The following is a 16,837-nucleotide window of genomic DNA, read 5'->3' on the forward strand; positions in this document are numbered from 1 at the left end:
TGTGGGGTGAGGAGGTTCGTCGGCGAAGCCACGCTTCTGCGGGGAGAGCGCGCGCCCGGGGAGCCTTGGATGTTTGTTTTCTTTTTTTTTGACTTCGTGGCGTTTCTTCCGCCCGTTATCGCAAGAATTTGGCGGCGCGCCTATTTTTAGTGCTCGTTCTGTGACAGGCACTGATGATATATGGTGTTTTTGGCGCAAGGGCCATTTGATGGCCAAAGAGCGTCAGTTCATGGGACATGGAATGTGGACGATGATTGTGATTAGCGGCTGTATAAGGGCCATAAAATTCCTCGCGGTAAGGCGGGTAAAAACATACAAGTATAAAATCATGACCATGCCGTGAAAGGTGTGTGGTGTGAATAGATGACAAAAGTTGGTGATAATAAAAGACGATGGTGGATATGTATGGCATTAGCACAAGTGCCTCACACGTTCATACCCTTGCGTCCAAGGGCCGTGAGGCACGTGCTTCCTTGTGTAATCGCCGCAGCAAAAACCTCTCTGGAGAGGTCATGCTACGGGATGCCCGGGTATATGATATGAAAACTATGAATTTCTTTAAAAAACGCTAACAATTATTTGTGACTAAAAAGTGGTTCCCTACCGGCGAACATTGCAGGGTGTAAATGTATATGTTGTCGGTAGGGTAATGGAAAGTGTTATTTTCTTACAGTGTCCAATTGTTTGCACTGAATTAAAATGTGAAGGACTGTTAATGCTTCACCACATCTGTCACACAATGGTGGATCGCCAGTTTTGCAGGCACTAAAAAACATGAATATCACTCAAAATATAAACCCAGTGGGCACACTTGCGCATAGTACGGAAGAAAATTAATGACAATAAATAATGGATTCCGGTCAACCCTTAATTGCGCGTCGAGAAAGTGAGAGAGTTATTACTAATGTATGTGGCCCAATTTACGTCAATTTTCTCACAGAGTTTTCAGCAGCACCGAAATACAGAAAATAGAAGCGCTTCTTACACTGTCATCCACACGATTACATTTCGTTTGATCTAAAAGTTGCTTCCAAATTTTAAGAGCGAAAGTATTAGGCAAATTCCTTTTTGTTGACCCCGTAAAAAAAAGTCTTCATGATCATCATGATTGTCTGCGCCACAGAAATTGCGTAGATCTCACGCACCATTGCTCCACTAGAAATGTAGAAGGCAACGGTTAGCCTGACAAACACGTATGCGCCACAGAAATTCATGTGGCCTATCAGAGAGCTATCGTCATCATAAAGAGGCATGCACCGCAGAAAGTGTAAATCCTACTGCACAAAGCTTCCTCTAAAAAGGTGATTGACACTTAGTAACTGTATACCCAAGAACGCTGAGAACACACATGGGTAATTTTAACACGCCAGCGTTAAGAAAAACCTCACATCGGCAGCGTTGACACCACGATTGCGAAGAATAAATGTCAGGGTCTCGGCAGAGATGGAACCCCAGCATTCTGCCTGGCAATCAAGCATTCAATCAGAGAGGCACGCCAAATCACGGAACTGCTTTCCAAAGAAACCATATAATGTTCGTGAAACGTCAATTGTGGTCGCGGTGCTGTTCATAGAGTTTTATGAAGATAGCGTATGTGCTGCTTTGATACAGCGATCACGCCGCGTTAACGTCAATTGTAGTCAGTTGCCATGCGATGATGTTGATTTGAGTAGCAGTGTTTAGGGCAACCAACCTCGTCCCCACCAGCACTTCGTATCAGCTTATCGCTTCAGGTGTTGCTGATGCTCATGTTCCTGTTGGCATCGTTGCACAAGTGCAAACAACTGCCTATTAAACGTCTGCAACTGTTCTGCATATGTCTGTGCGTGCCACATTTTTACATATAATTGGTGTCATTTATTAACGTGTTACAACACTATCACCTTCCCTCCACACGCTTCGCATAACGTCAATTCTCAAGGAACGTTTGATCTGCCGAATATTTTTTTTTGTTTTGCTGGAGCCTGTTTGAGGATTGCTGATATAAGCCCTTTCTTTTCCTTGTATTCTGCGTGCGCGCGGTTGGAAGCACAAAGGAACCCAAGGTTATGCGTAAGGGAGTGGCCCGGCACTAAAACTCACTATCGAACAGCGTCAGCGACAGTGTATCAACCACTCAGAGCTGTGTAGAGCCCCCTGGTCAATTGACCACGAAATATATTTATTAAAATGCAACAGTACTGCCGGGACATGTTACCGGGTGGGCGTCAGGTGGGTTTAGAAGCGTACCGCACGCTGGCATCACTCCATCCTTACTCCATCTACAAAAGGCAGCACCATGAACGAACGCACCCGGTGAAGAAGCACAGCTCACGCTTTAGTAGTTGAGACGCGAGCCTTCTCCTGGCATGTGTCACCACCGGTAGCAGGGAACGAAGCGTGCACGCGTGGTCCTCGATTATCTTAGCTGGGTGTCTGCAACAGCTCTGTGAAGGCAGCCTACCATTGTAAAGAGCAGGCTGCGTCCACCGAACTATTGGACGCCCAAGTGATGCAAGCATAAGCAAGGGTTACAGCCGGAACGCTCCCGTCACGTCCTTCAAGCCGGCTTGCGCTACAGCGACACAACCAGTTACAACCGCTGGACACGTAACACCTTCCACAAGCACAAGGCACCACTTCCCTTCATAACCAACACCGGTGTAACAGTGCGCACATTATTGCACATACCCACTATATATATATATATATATATATATATATATATATATATATATATATATATATATATATATATATATATATATATATATATATATATATATATATATATATATATATTGACTTGGTGCCTCTAGCTCGTATACCAGGAGCTATTGGTCAGCTGCCAGTTAGTAATAAGTTCACGTGCTACGTGACGCCAAACAGGCTCATAAAGAGTGTGCCACACTCACCGCCATGGCTACTAGTGGCGCTGACTGACACTCCCACGTTTAAATTGACATAGATACCCAATAAAGTGGCTGGGGGGATAGCTATCGTGGTAGCTCAGTGGTAGAGCATCGAACACGTTATTCGAAGGTTGCAGCTTCGGATCCTGCCCGCGGCAAGTTATCTTTTCACCCACTTTTCTTTCTTCTCATTTACATTACAATTGGCCTAATAACTTCCCCTATCGCTTCCTTAGCATTATTGTCTGTTAGATCTCATTAATATTGTGTAAAACACAAAAAACGAGCCCTTAAGTATACACTTGTATATATATATATATATATATATATATATATATATATATATATATATATATATATATTGTCATGAACTAGACCGACAAGATTAAACACCAGACCCGTTCCTGAGCCAACTATTATTCTATATCTTCTTTCACCTCCACCTAGCTCGCCAAGCATGCGCGTCTGTGCCAGAGTGCCAGTTTCGGTCTTCGTCATCACATACATCGCAATAAAAAACACCGATTTCGAATAACGTACGCCAACGGGGCACGCAGCGGGCGCTGCCACTCCACATGCGTCAAAACGCTAACCGTCAATAGCGTTTGTGCGGTTTGCTCACACACACACACACAAAAAAAAAAGAAATCACCACCCGAGCACCCCGTACAAGTGATAGCTGGAAAGTGCGGCACCGGTGTTTAGTAGTGGATTCAACCCGACATGTCACTGAAGCCTTTCACTAATACTCGTTGCTTGTTCAAGCTTCTTAATCAGGGTATACACACACGTTTGGCGTGTGTTTACGAGATTCCCCATAGCCAGCTATTCCCCATACGCCGAACGAGCTGTTACGCACGTTACGACCGTAGTGTGAACATAGCATTAGGCGCTTTATAACTACGAAGCATTTCATAGTGAACTGCGGCCACTTTGAGCATATCTATCTATCTATCTATCTATCTATCTATCTATCTATCTATCTATCTATCTATCTATCTATCTATCTATCTATCTATCTATCTATCTATCTATCTATCTATCTATCTATCTTGATATGGCATAACATGACTGTATGCATAACATATTTGACTAGCCATAACATGAAAATCATGGCATGTATGCCATGAATGTCATGATTTACACTTCATAGTACTGCAGCTCTTGCGGTGCTTTCATTCACATGGCATGTTGCAAAACTGGTATGGCATAACATTATTGCATGGCGAACACAAGCGACAGACCCTAACGTGAAAATCATGACATGCGTGTCATGTAACTACATGGCTACATGCCACGCTCATGATGCGGTGGCGGCCGTTTCGCTAGCTTCACTTATACTAATTTTTGTATTACGAGACGTGAATGGAGTATCAGACTGGTGAAAACATGATAAACATGAGATGCGTGTCATGTAACAACATGAGTACAAGCTACGCTCATGATGCGCTCGCGGCCGTTTCGTTAGCATCACATGTTCCAAACTCGGTACTACGCGACGCGAACGGACGACATAGGTGAGTGACACGTCCAAACAAGACAATCACGACATGTGTGTCATGTAACAACGTGACTGCATGCCACACTCACGACGTGCTCGCGGCAGTTTTGCTAGCTTAATCATATCATATCAAATTTGGTATTACGTGACATCAATGAATGACGAAGGTATGTGACTGGTGCAAACATGATAATCATGAGATGCGTGTCATGTGAGAAGTTCACTACATGCCAAAGTCAAGGCGTACAAGGTCGCAGGAGTCCGAGGACGGGGCAACACTCGGCGAGAGCTCTTGTCGGCGTCAGGAGATGGCGTAGGGAGAGCCCAGTCGGCTAGAGTTGCGCTGTCGTCGGAGATCGCGGCGGCACAACCATTCAGCACGAAATCCAGGGAGCGACTCGAAATCTATGACTGGTGCAAACATGATAATCCTGACACACGTGTCATGTAAGAACATGAGAACATACCACGCTCATAGCGTGCTTGCGGCCGTTTCGCTAGCTCCAAATATACTAAATTTCGTATCACGTGACGTGAATAGATGAAGGTAAATGACACATCTAAACATGATAATCATGGCATGGAAGTCAGGAACCGCATCATTTACCTTTACCTCGTAACGTTGTGCTGATTTTAAAGTGACATATCAGCATTTCTCATTCGTGCCTTGCATATTACCGATTACCACTGTACGTGCGATCTGCCTTTTTTTTGCCTTCTTGAGTTACTAAACGCATTCATTGTTTAACGTGGCGTTGTTGCAAGCGTTTGACATCGCGAGCTAACTTGGCGGCGTAGTTTACAGGATCCGCCCGCCTTTGGCGCTTGCATTCACGTTCGCGATTTAGCGCGGCTTCGAAAGCTGCAGGATCACCGGTACTTAGTTCCCGCCGGTACTCGATATCCGGGGCCTGTTTTTATGCCCGAACTGCAACATCGGTCTAGCAAATGCGAGCTCTCATGTTTTCACCGTCGGCGCTCTTCAAGAGTTGTTCATGGCTTACCGATGTGGAAGGTTTTGGTAGAAACAGATGCGCGTGCGCGGCAACCCGGCTGCGACGATAAGGATCACGTCACTGAAAACGCAGCGAATGGAGCGTGTTCTTGGGTACGATGGTGCGATCGACGTAATTGACAACACAGCCAATATAGATCACTCGCGACACTGATGCCGAAGAGGTTTTAGGTTTTCCTAACCATATACAGCTTTCGCTGTAAAATCCGAATTAACGTGCGGCCCGCAAGGCCCACAAAGCCTCCTCTCGGCGACTCAAGCGTACGTCAGCGACTGCGGGGGACCAACGCTATACGAGAGCTCACATGACGCCCATACTCCAACGCTATACACCAGGTAACTTCACGTAAACTGTTTGAAAACTTCCTATAGTAATAGTTTGGAGTAGTTTAGAAAGCTTAGCGAGATAGAAACGCACATACACAGTACGCCGAACGGGGCGTAGCGTTTACAGGTAGCATTAGACAGTTATAGTTTACGGTTAACGTGATAGCGGATGTAAAGGGAATGACGTTACCGTGCAGCAAGCATTCGTTGTGGACAGCGTCCTATAGTTCAGTGGGATAGCGTTAACGTGGTTTACATGCCCTAGCTGGAACGGTGGCGCCACCTATCGGATGGTTAATGAGTTAATGCCAGTGAAAAAGAAAAGAAAAGGAGATTGTTTACCTATGCCACCACGCGAAGCATTGTTACAAGGTTACTAGTAATAAAGACAAATGAATATGAACCACGCACCAAACGCGAAAAAAATTATGTTGCCTATTTGTTTACATCGATATTGTAGTTAGGCCTAGACGCGTTCGACATGGGAAGCTATCTGAAAAACTACGCAAACTTATCCGTAATACTGGGTCATCGAAGCTAACTGAAGGCAAGCGAAGCCACTTTAAGCAGTCGTTTGCTGCGAACAAGGTCAATCTTTCAACAACTACGCCAAAATCACTGCGAAGCGGGCGTCCGAGAGCGCCCGCCCCCATGTTCACGTACACAACGTACACTTACGCTATACCACGGTAACCTTAAATCTGTAAAAAACAGCGCGTACTGTAAACGGTACGGGTAAGGTACGTATGTGCGCATACGCACTTCAATTCCGGTATCACGGTACGCCCGGTATACCTGTAAAACCGATGTACTCTGTCTGTTAACCGTGTTTGTGCGGTGAACGTTGTGAACGTGAAAGATGACGTCGGTTTTTCACGGCCGCTTCGAACTGAATTTAGAGTCGATGTGGACATATATCATATTTTTGTAGCAAATGACTGCGTAAAATGGGTTCGATTGCTTTTAGACGGTTTCGACAAACGAGAATCACGGACAACTTGCATTTCGTTCAAAGATAACACAGCGTGATCAGCGGCGCGTGATATCGAGATATTAGACAGTTATAGTTTAGCGTTAGCGTGATAGCATAGGTGAATGGAATGGCGTTACCGTGCAGCAAACGTTCGTTCTGGGCAGCATATTATAGTTTGGTGGGGTAGCGTTTACGTGCCCCAGCCGGGGCGGTGGCGCCACCTATTACATGGTTAATAAGTTAAACAGTGAAAATGAAAATAAAAAAAAATGTTTCCCTCTGACACCGCACGAAGCATTGTTAGAAGTTGATTTTAATGATAATAAATAATAAAAAATGTAAACCACGCACCAAGCGCGAAAACATCTATGTTGCCGGTTTGTTTACATCGTTCTTGTAGTTAGGTCTAGACGCGTTCGAAACGGGTAACTATCTCAAAAACTACGCCAACTTATTCTTAATACTCGGTCATCGACGCTAACTGAAGGCAAGCGAAGCCACTTTGAACAGACGTTTGCTGCGAACGAGGTGATTCTTTCAACAACTACGCCAAATCACTTCTAAGCGGGCGTCCGAGAGCGCCCCCATGTTTATGTACACTTCGTACACCTACGCTACCTCGGTAACGTGAAATCTGAAAAATACCGTGCGTACGAGAACTGGTACAGGTGACGTACGTATCTGCGCTTGCGCACTTCGATTCCGGTATCACGGTACACCCGGTAAGCCTGGTATAATATAACTCTCTATTTAAGCTTTCTTCCGCTTGGCACTAAAGCTGGGAAATCTGCAGCTGCTGAAACTTCGGAGAGACGAAGGCACCGCTCCTTGCTGCACGTGACGTCTCAAAGTGCCATGGCAAAATGGCGGTCTCCGTCGGTGGGCGGCATATACCTCCAGTGGCTGTTATGCACTGAAATATTCTTTTACGGCCGACTTTTCATAGCTGTCTAGCCATAATAGACCCCGTACTACAAGTTTTTCGTTAAAACCCCAATTATTGTGTGAGCATGTCATGGCCCTTTTATTTACTGTAAGCGCCTCACGGGAGTTCGGGCCTTGAGTGACTGATATCAGTGGACGTTTTTCTTTTTTTTTTTTGCAAAAGGAATAGATTCGTGTTCTAGCTTCTCCGTCATCTTGGTTTAGCAGTATACAGCCTGACCAAAATTTCCAGAGAGCCAACAGCTTCTCTGTCCAGTACGTTGCAGACAACTTCGTCATCGCCGATATCGAAGGCTTTTGACGTGTAACGTTAGAGCCTCCAATTGAAACTGCCTCTTCGCTTTGCTCTGGCGAGGATATATGCCTGACTGATATTACACTCGACTCGAGGCTAGTGCGGTGCCATATTTAATGATACGACAATTAGAATTCGCTGCATCTTCTATGATGCTGCGAGCTCTACAAGCTGGAGCGTGCAAATAAACCAGCATACAGAAAACATTCCAGCAGATTCTGTGCAAGCGACAACCAACCAGTAGAAAGACAATCGGAGATGATGCAAACGTGGGCTAAAGAGTAGAAATGTTCCTGAAATTCGCACTGCCTGTTAATGACCTTAAGCGCTGTCCAGCAGATCATTTTTGGTCCGCAGACACGATATATTTCAATAAATCACCTATAGCAAGTTTTCTGCTTCCCGCCTCTTAACAGTGGTTATCGCAAACTGACGCACATTTCATCCTCGCAAACCAAAAAGCTGATCAGATTGCGGACGAGCAGACAGCGCACCAGTCATGAACCTGAGCAAGTTAGTGGCAGCTCCACACATTTTTTTTTTTGAATTTCTGGGCAACACAACCAGTTAGAATTATTCAAACCTCGGCGCGGGTAGCGATAACGTACAGTATTTCCAGTTCACATGACCTGAAGTGTATTGCTGTTCGTATTTTTCGTGTCGGACCACCTCATGGAACCGCAAACGGGTTTTCTTCGTCGAACTTAGCCGGCTTCAATAATTAATTAGCATGCATTGCTTGAAAACTGCAGGAGTGAACCTGATTGGACAGATTCGTGCGTCGTTAGAGAGATTCTCCTTTCTCGCCTGTTGTCTTCTTGCCGCTACTAATTCCAGTGAAGCTATAACAGCGCCACAAATGAAGTTTTCAAAAAAAAAACCTTTGGACTGATCGTTTAGTTACAACTATGCATTGCTGTTTCTCAGCCAACATGTGATGATTAACGAACCTGTAGGTCAGGGTACGCACTATCACAGAGAGCGGCTTAAGCACAACAAGCGCGAAGGGCGCATCTGTACGCTAAAGCCACACCGTATTTTTGCTACTTCCTAAAGAGACTATTACGACGGTAACAAGCACCACAAAGAACGGTGACACCACCCCCCTTGTTGTTTGCTCCCCATCTCGTATCTTGCGCCTTTTTTTCCCATTTAGCAGAAAAACATGCCCCGCTGTTAAGTGCACTCATTCAATTTCTCCGATTTTTTTTCTTTTATACCGCGGGGGGTCCCGTCAACAGGTTCCCGTCACCTCCATGAACACACGGGGAGGCCACGCCCACCCACTCGCTAATTCGTGACGTCGCTATCCCATTATGCTCAATTCTCACTTATTTCTCCTCTGGCTGAATATCGCTTATGGAACGCCTGATTGTAAACTCTGTATAATAGAGGCAATGGGGTGTTGAAAGATTAAAACCTTTGCTCAGCTAGCTTAAGATTGAAGTTGCTCGCTCGCGCATGCGTATATAGTAACATTTTTGCCCAACGTCAAGAGCTCTTTCTACAGAAGTACCAAAATATAGCTAGATTGTAACGGAAGTGCCCACGGTTTTCAGTTTTTTAATTGCGACAGCCGATTCCCTTCTTGCCAAGCTACTAAAGTCCAACAGACCACGGCATTGCGGCTCCAAGAGATCAAAATTTCGTTCTTTTATTGCAGAACGACCGTTCTTCATAAGTGATCCTAGTTGGACTTAAACGTGACTTCGCGATGTCAAAAGCGAGGACCATACGAGAGCAATACGATCGAAAGTATCGCACTTATTCGCGAAAGTAGAGACCCCTCATGCACGTCCTTTGAATTTCTATGTAGGCTTCGCACGTCCTGCAGCGCACCCTTGCTTGAGGCACAAATATCTACAGGGTATTCAAGACAGTCTATAGCATTAAGCGGGAACAGCGCGACATGGAACAGGGGTACGCAAAGCTGCGCACATCTGTCAGAGCATGCCACCCGCGCTGCACTCGGGAGAAATTTCCACCACACGTTCCTCTGCTTCAAACGAGGCTAAATAGCTCCAGCTATGCAGTATTCTGCCGAAGGCACTGAAGATGGGTTGAAATGCAAGGCGACTAATTTGTTTTCATTTGCCAAGGACCTAAATTACACCACCAAGCAGCGCACGTTGAAGATGTCGTGTTCCTTCCTCTCAGAATGGGTCACGCGTATTGCCATTCTTAGGCCCCGGTTATGCGACAATATGCAACATGACAGCTACACACAACACCTCAAAAAGATCTACTCTACCCAGCCGCCCCCACGGTCATCGTTCAAGCACACATTCCCAAAGCGAAACGTTATCATTAACGTGGCCGTCTACTACTCACTTTTTTGGACACGCGGCTGCATCTGTCGCGCCGCTGCTCTTCTCCGTAGACGCCATGACCGACATGCGAGGCTTTGTGCTGTCTCCCGCTGCTCTAGGAACACGATTCAGGACTTCACTGGTTGAAGACAAACGCCGGTAGAGCCGTCGTTCAGCGCGCGACACAGAATGGAACAACGCGTTCTCGGTTTCCACGGGTTAGCCTCTTCAAAACGAGACGTCGTCATCACGTGATTAGTGACGTGGCGGATCTCAGACGGCGGCGGCGGCAGTGTGCGCGCGTGCCCGCGAAGGCCGCGTGCAACGGTGGCTGCTGGATGCATTATCGCTTCTTGCAACGTCGAAGAATTCGCCGTGCGATCTCCGAAAAAAAAAAAAGAATAGAAAAGATCGAAGCTGGTAGCCGCGTCGTCGTCCTCAACTTGGCCGACGCGTTGAAACGATGCAGCAGCGCGTCCAGACAGATCAAGGTAAATGTACGAATTCGTGAAAGAGGACGACGTTTAGGTGCTTCGTTGCTTGTTTCTCGGTCAATGGCAGCTGCCCACAACGGGGCATTAGGAGGGAGTAGGTGCAGAATGCAAATGAAAATTTGACACATCAAAAGTGATAGAGAGGTAGGAGTTATGCATGCAATTAGAGTCTGAATCGTTACCTTATGTCGTCTATGGGTCATTGTTGTTTGGTAGGGTTTCTCTCTTTCACCGTTGCTTGCTTCGACCGTTTCCTCTAGTCTTCGTATACTGTAGTGTAAATGTTGGCGTAATTTCTTGGGTGCCGAGTAATGCAACAATATTATCGCTTCATTAAGAACTGATGAGCTCGTCGCCTGATTTATAGAAGTTTCATTAACGAAGAATTTGGCGATTACACATAATTCTCATGGTGGCCTTGACTAGGCAATACAATTGTTTGTATTGGGGCACATTGGTATTGTGGCTTACGAAAACACGCAGAATGCATATCTGACGCACGCGTTGAAATCTATGTGAATGCGTGTATTGGAATGTACCAACAACGGCCTTTACAGTTAGTCTACGCAAAAACCACACTCGTGCAACGCCATCCTTTGGCCTCGCGGGCATCTCGTCTTTTCGTAATAATAATTGTTGGCGAGTAACATAACAAAACCACGCTATGGTATTGACAGACGCCATTGCTATTTGCGATAAGTTGGAGCAGAACATGCCAAAAATTGAAATGAATATTCTTATTAGAGACAATACAGGAATTACTGCTTGCAAACAAGGAGACAAGGGCAACACTCAGAGAGCAGCCATTAATTAAAAAAATACCCCACAAAATGGCACATTCTGGCTTCACCGTCAGGCACCACATGTGTGTTTTCAGGTTTCCGCAGCTAGAGTTAGAAAATTACAGCAGCCATCAATGTATTCTTCTGCCCACTTGCACATTCACCACCCTACCTTTTATTTTTTCGTAAACATTCCTTTCGTTTAAACAACAGCTTACTACTGCAAAAACAGTTAGTTGGTGTTGCAAAATTTTCAAAACAGCCTGCCTGCGAGTTATCTTTTTTTTTGTTTTTCTAATAACAATTGTGCTTTCATTCACAAATTGGCAGGCCGGGAGGCAGGCAGAAGTGTTTTTCAGGGTGTGCGGGGGGGGGGGGGGGGGAGGCTTTGATTGATTTGTGGGGTTTAACGTCCCAAAACCACCATATGATTATGAGAGACGCCGTAGTGGAGGGCTCCGGAAACTTTGACCACCTGGGGTTCTTTTAACGTGCACCCAAGTCTGAGCACACGGGCCTCGACATTTCCGCCTCCATCGGAAATGCAGCCGCCGAAGCCGGGATTTGAACCCGCGACCTGCGGGTCAGTAGCCGAGTACCTTAGCCATTAGACCACCGCGGCGGGGCGGGGGAGAGGCTTTCTGGGAACTATAGGGGCTGGGAGGCAGCCATGGTTCAGTGCAATTTTGTGCTATGGAAGCCATGGAAGCCATTCACGTAGTTGTGAAGGCTCAGTGTGCATTCGTTATTAATAAATGTTTATTCTTTCTCTTCACGTAGTTGTTGTCGAAGCGGAAATCTTTTTTTTTTCCTTTTGTAAAAATAAATAAATAAATAAATAAACCGCTACACTTTTTCAGTGTCGTTAGAAAACGCTTCTATCGGTAGTCGACGCCCCTGGGAACGCGCGAACACGACCTGGATTTACAATTGCTTATCAAAAATAAGTATAGAAGTCGCTTTTTGTTCTCTCTACAAATGATTGTACGCAAATTACTGCGCCATATACCCAAGATTCCTGTCCGTTGGCCGATTCGGGCATCGTCAGCCGCATATATGTTTACAGCTGCCGCCCGCGGGATGCCAGCAAGCGCCAACTCATGCACTCGCTCAATGTCAGCCATGCGTTCGAAGAAAGAAAGAAAAAAAAACCTGGTTGTTATGACGCGCACTGACGATGGGTTCATCTTCTTGCCCCTTTTTCATCACCCTCTCTGCGCAGCTTTCAGTCCCAAGGTAGAAAGAAAGCGTTTATTCTTAGCAGCATCGATAGAATATGCAAATCTCTGTAATTTCGCCACTTGATGGGTTCTATAAACTTAGGTTGCAATCAATTTGTGAGAAAATACGGTATTTAGATAGGAATTTTCAGTGTTTAACGTCCCAAAACTACGGAAATATTAAGGACGGATGGATGCAAAGCCATTCATAAAACGAGGCAGCCGCATGTATTCTGTGGACAGAAGTGGGGCTTTCAAAATATAGTAATTTTTTGCAGTGTGCTAGGGTTTGCACCTATTCAAGTCACAATTATAAGAGCCACTCCGGTAGCTACGTACTAGCTGCCCCTTTGGCAGCCCCTCCTCTAGCTGGTCACTGGGATGGATGCTTTGGCTATTTCACCTGATCTCCCGCACAATCGCACAGTCAGACGGCATCCCCCGCCCCCGCTCACCAAGGGTCAGATAAGAAGGGGGGGGGGCACGCATAGTGGTCGAATCTTGACGGTTAAGAAGTGCTTGGCCAATGTTTTCAGACATCCTTGGCTTTCATACTCTGGTAGGTTAACAAGAACCGAATAACAAAGTGACCAACGCCGGCTACGCGTGAGAGGGGTTCGATAAAAAGAGGCAGCTACATTGTAACAGAAGTTCTGGCAGGGACACGTGCCATCCGAAGATTCTATGTGTTTGCGCAGAGGTAGCAGTTTTGATATTGCTACCAATATTCACCTATTTGCGAAGCTGTAATGATTCATGAGAACTCGACAAGATACAGCGCTATAAGAAAACTGCATTTCGTTTTCATATTGCTGAGCGAGCTTTCGACATACACGATTTACCAAGGTCGATGCTTTGATACAGAAACGCTGGCTAAGGTGGAAAAGTGGTTCTGGTGCACGGCTGCTTAAACCAACTTCGTGGGTTCGACTCTGGCCGCTGCAGTCACATTTAGCTGGCAGCAAAATGCTAGAGGTGCGTGTACTGCACGATGCTCATGCTGGTTAAAGAAGTCAAGATAGTGGTAAGTTACAAGCCCCTTACTACGGTTTGTTGTATTCATGTTGTGTTTTGGTGCTTAAGACTATACATATTACTATCACTTTCGCAATAAATGTTCTGGTCAGAGGTACAGTCGGGAAGTCGGGATACCGAAACCGAAGATGGTAGGCGAGAATCGTGGTCCGTGGTTAAGCAGCGCGCTCTCGAATGAAGCACAACAGGACATCACCGACAGCCAAGTCTACAACGCTGAGCGAGAACAGCGGGGAATGTAGGAACGCTGAAAAGAGCACACCAAGTTCGCGCACATGCTTTACAGCGCCCACACACGTGCTGCACTTGCCAGAAAATCGTAGCGTGCGTTCTTCACAAGCAGAACGTGCATGTGATGCTGATAACGCTACGAAATCGCACCCGGTGCATCACAGCTTTGTATTATCATACCGAAGATGTGATAAAATTCAGAGCAAGAAAACAGGGACACGAAGATGCACTCACACAACAGGTCGTGTTAATTTCCCGTCGAATTAACGAAGCACACTGTCATTATTCGACCACGGCTTTACGGCAATATGCGACAGGAAGATAATGAGCGACGCCAATACAGATCCACTGTACCCAGCCGCTTCACTGGTCACCGTTCAAACGCGGAATCCCTAAGCGAGACGTTATGACTATCGTGGACATCTACTACTCACTTTTTTTGTCCAGCGGCTACCTCTGTCGTGCCGTTGCCCTTCTCTGTAGTCGCCATGACTTTGGCACGAGATTCTACGCCATACGTCAGGATCCGTTTAAAAGTTCCACTAGTCGAAGACGAACGCCGGGAAACTACAGTCTACCGCGTTATGGCGAATGGAACAGCGTGTTCGTGGTACACAAGCTAACCACCTGGATGCGAGACGTCGTCACGTGACCAGTGACGCAGGGTATTTTAGACGCCAAGGCCACCACTGTGCACGGGCGCGCGCAAGGCCGTGTGCAAGCGTGGCTGTTGGAAGCATCATCATTCGTCGCAACGTCGAAGGGTATCGCTGTGTTCTTAAAAAATAAACAAATAGAAAAGATTAAAGCTGACAGCCGTGGCACCATCTCTCACTTTGCGGAACCATTGAGATGATGCTTCGGTGCGTCCAGCAGATCAAGGTCAAGGTACGAGCGTGCCAAAGAGGACGAAGTTAACTTGCTGGCTTGCTTGTTTCCGCGGTTACTGACGCCTTCCCAATGCGGTGCTTCGCGAGAATAGTCGGTGGATATATCATGCAAACGAAAAGTGGAAACATGAAATTCAGAGCAAGATACTAATTCTTCACGGAACTGGGGACTTAAAAGTATCAAGAACAAATTTTTGAGGTGGGCCATTGTTGGCTTGGGGCGGGGGGTGGGGGGGGGGGCTATTTTTTGACGTTGCGTGTTTGGACGGTTACCGCTTGCCTTCATAGTGCAAAGCTTAGTGTAGCTCGTCATGCGTAGGAAATTTCAATGATAAGATCGACCGATTAGGAACTGATGATCTCGCCTGCTAGAAGGAATAAGTTCAATTACTAATAGGATCGATTTCTTAGCATCCGAAGATCTCTTTGCCGGGTTCAATGAACAAGTGTACTTAAGAACTTGGTGTTTACAACCGATTCACATTGAGGCCTTAATAACGTAGTACACCTGTTTGCTTTGTGAATATAGAGTGGTTCGTAGTGTGAAATATTTGCACAGTAGTACAAATAGTATTTTGGTACTGTGGCATGTGCAAAGCAACACGCAAAGTGTATACCCGACCCACACCTCGAAATCTGTGTAAGGCTATTAAGAAATAAAGAAAAACTAAGCGTTGCATAAGCGACGGTCCTTATGACTTGTGCCAACAGCGTGCACTATGAAGCAATGTCACGTTTAGGCATTGAAGACGTGGCTGTCACAAAGACTTGACACTGCTGCACACACAGGTGGGTCAGGTGAAGTAAAACGCGATAGGTGGTGCTAAAAACTTATTCATTTACTGGACGTTTTCTGTGGAGAAACTGCGAGTAGTCGGAGGCTTTTGGTATGTGATTGGGGAGGGAGGGAGGGGGGCTAAGTTTAGGGTTTTGCTTGCGGTAGTCCTCTGTAGGCTCGGCTTATCAAACTCAGCTGATCTTCCAGGTTCTCACTGGCCAGCCCCAGTTCCTATCGCTCCGCTGTAAAATTCTGTATTGTTTCCAAGGTTGTAGTAACGTGACATTCTCACGTGACGTGGTACAAGGTAGCTTTGTGAGCTCCACGTGCAGTGAGAAGAGTACCCAGATTAGGCAAGTTTGGTAACGTACTGGTCTGAATTTGCCTTGAGCTGACTGATTCCTATTTATTTAGTGTTCGGTATGGTAGGGAATAAGCTTGCCTAAGTCCTCCGGCGGGTAGACTTGATCCAGCGCCCACTAACGGAGCACGCTAGTTTAACCTCACGTGTTTTTTTGATGTTCTGTTTTTTACATCTCTCTCCGTTCATCCCTCAATCCCCTTCAGCCAATCTCAATTACATCGGTATTGTATTACCGTTGTCTCACTGGCACTTTTAATCACCATCAGGGTGATCGAGATCAGTTTTCTTGATCGCGATCACTTTTATGACCCCTGCTACACGGCCCAAGCTAATCCGGTTCAAGCTTGGGTCGGATCAAATGCCCCAGGTGGCATTTGCGTGCCGCAAGACATGCCACTGACAAAACTCTACGTACAGTATTTCTATTCCACCATTCCAGCGACTATAGACGGCGCAGTGGTAGATTGAAGTGGCGTGTGTGCACGACAGCGAGAGTCCGCTAGGGGGCCAGGCAAGGCTGGTGTGCCTCGCATGGACTCCGTACTCTACGCAGTTTTTGTTGAACCAAGACTGCTTTTTTTGGTGCCAACAGTGGTCCCTCTTGAACTTCAGCAAGTTGCCGGCGCTGCTGGTGAGTGCCTCAAACCTCTTTGTTCTTGAGGAGATTTGCAAACTTCAACTCTTGCTGAGCGGGGGAACGTCGCCTCGTCAGCCCTAACGCCACCGGCACCGGCGTCGGGCTCGCGCTTCGGCGCGCGTGCACGAGTTCATTCGGCAACGCAATGGC

The 16,837-nt window shown here is 46.3% G+C and overlaps 1 protein-coding gene across 2 annotated transcripts in view; it reads right to left on the reverse strand.

Moving 5' to 3' along the window:
- LOC119172268 (uncharacterized) overlaps window positions 1-14,668 on the reverse strand; it is a 40,870-nt gene extending 26,202 nt beyond the window's left edge. The window contains exon 1 of one of the 2 annotated variants that reach the window (XM_075884426.1): window positions 14,453-14,668. In XM_075884426.1, the coding sequence (XP_075740541.1) occupies window positions 14,453-14,508 (56 nt within the window). In that variant the 5' untranslated portion in view covers window positions 14,509-14,668. Of the gene's footprint in view, window positions 1-10,278; window positions 10,569-14,452 lie in introns of those variants that run through there. The other variant, XM_037423313.2, reaches the window with a different exon arrangement.
- Between the last annotated feature and the right edge of the window lie 2,169 nt (window positions 14,669-16,837).

This window comes from Rhipicephalus microplus, unplaced genomic scaffold (genome assembly GCF_043290135.1).
Source record: "Rhipicephalus microplus isolate Deutch F79 unplaced genomic scaffold, USDA_Rmic scaffold_32, whole genome shotgun sequence".
Taxonomy (NCBI): domain Eukaryota; kingdom Metazoa; phylum Arthropoda; class Arachnida; order Ixodida; family Ixodidae; genus Rhipicephalus; species Rhipicephalus microplus.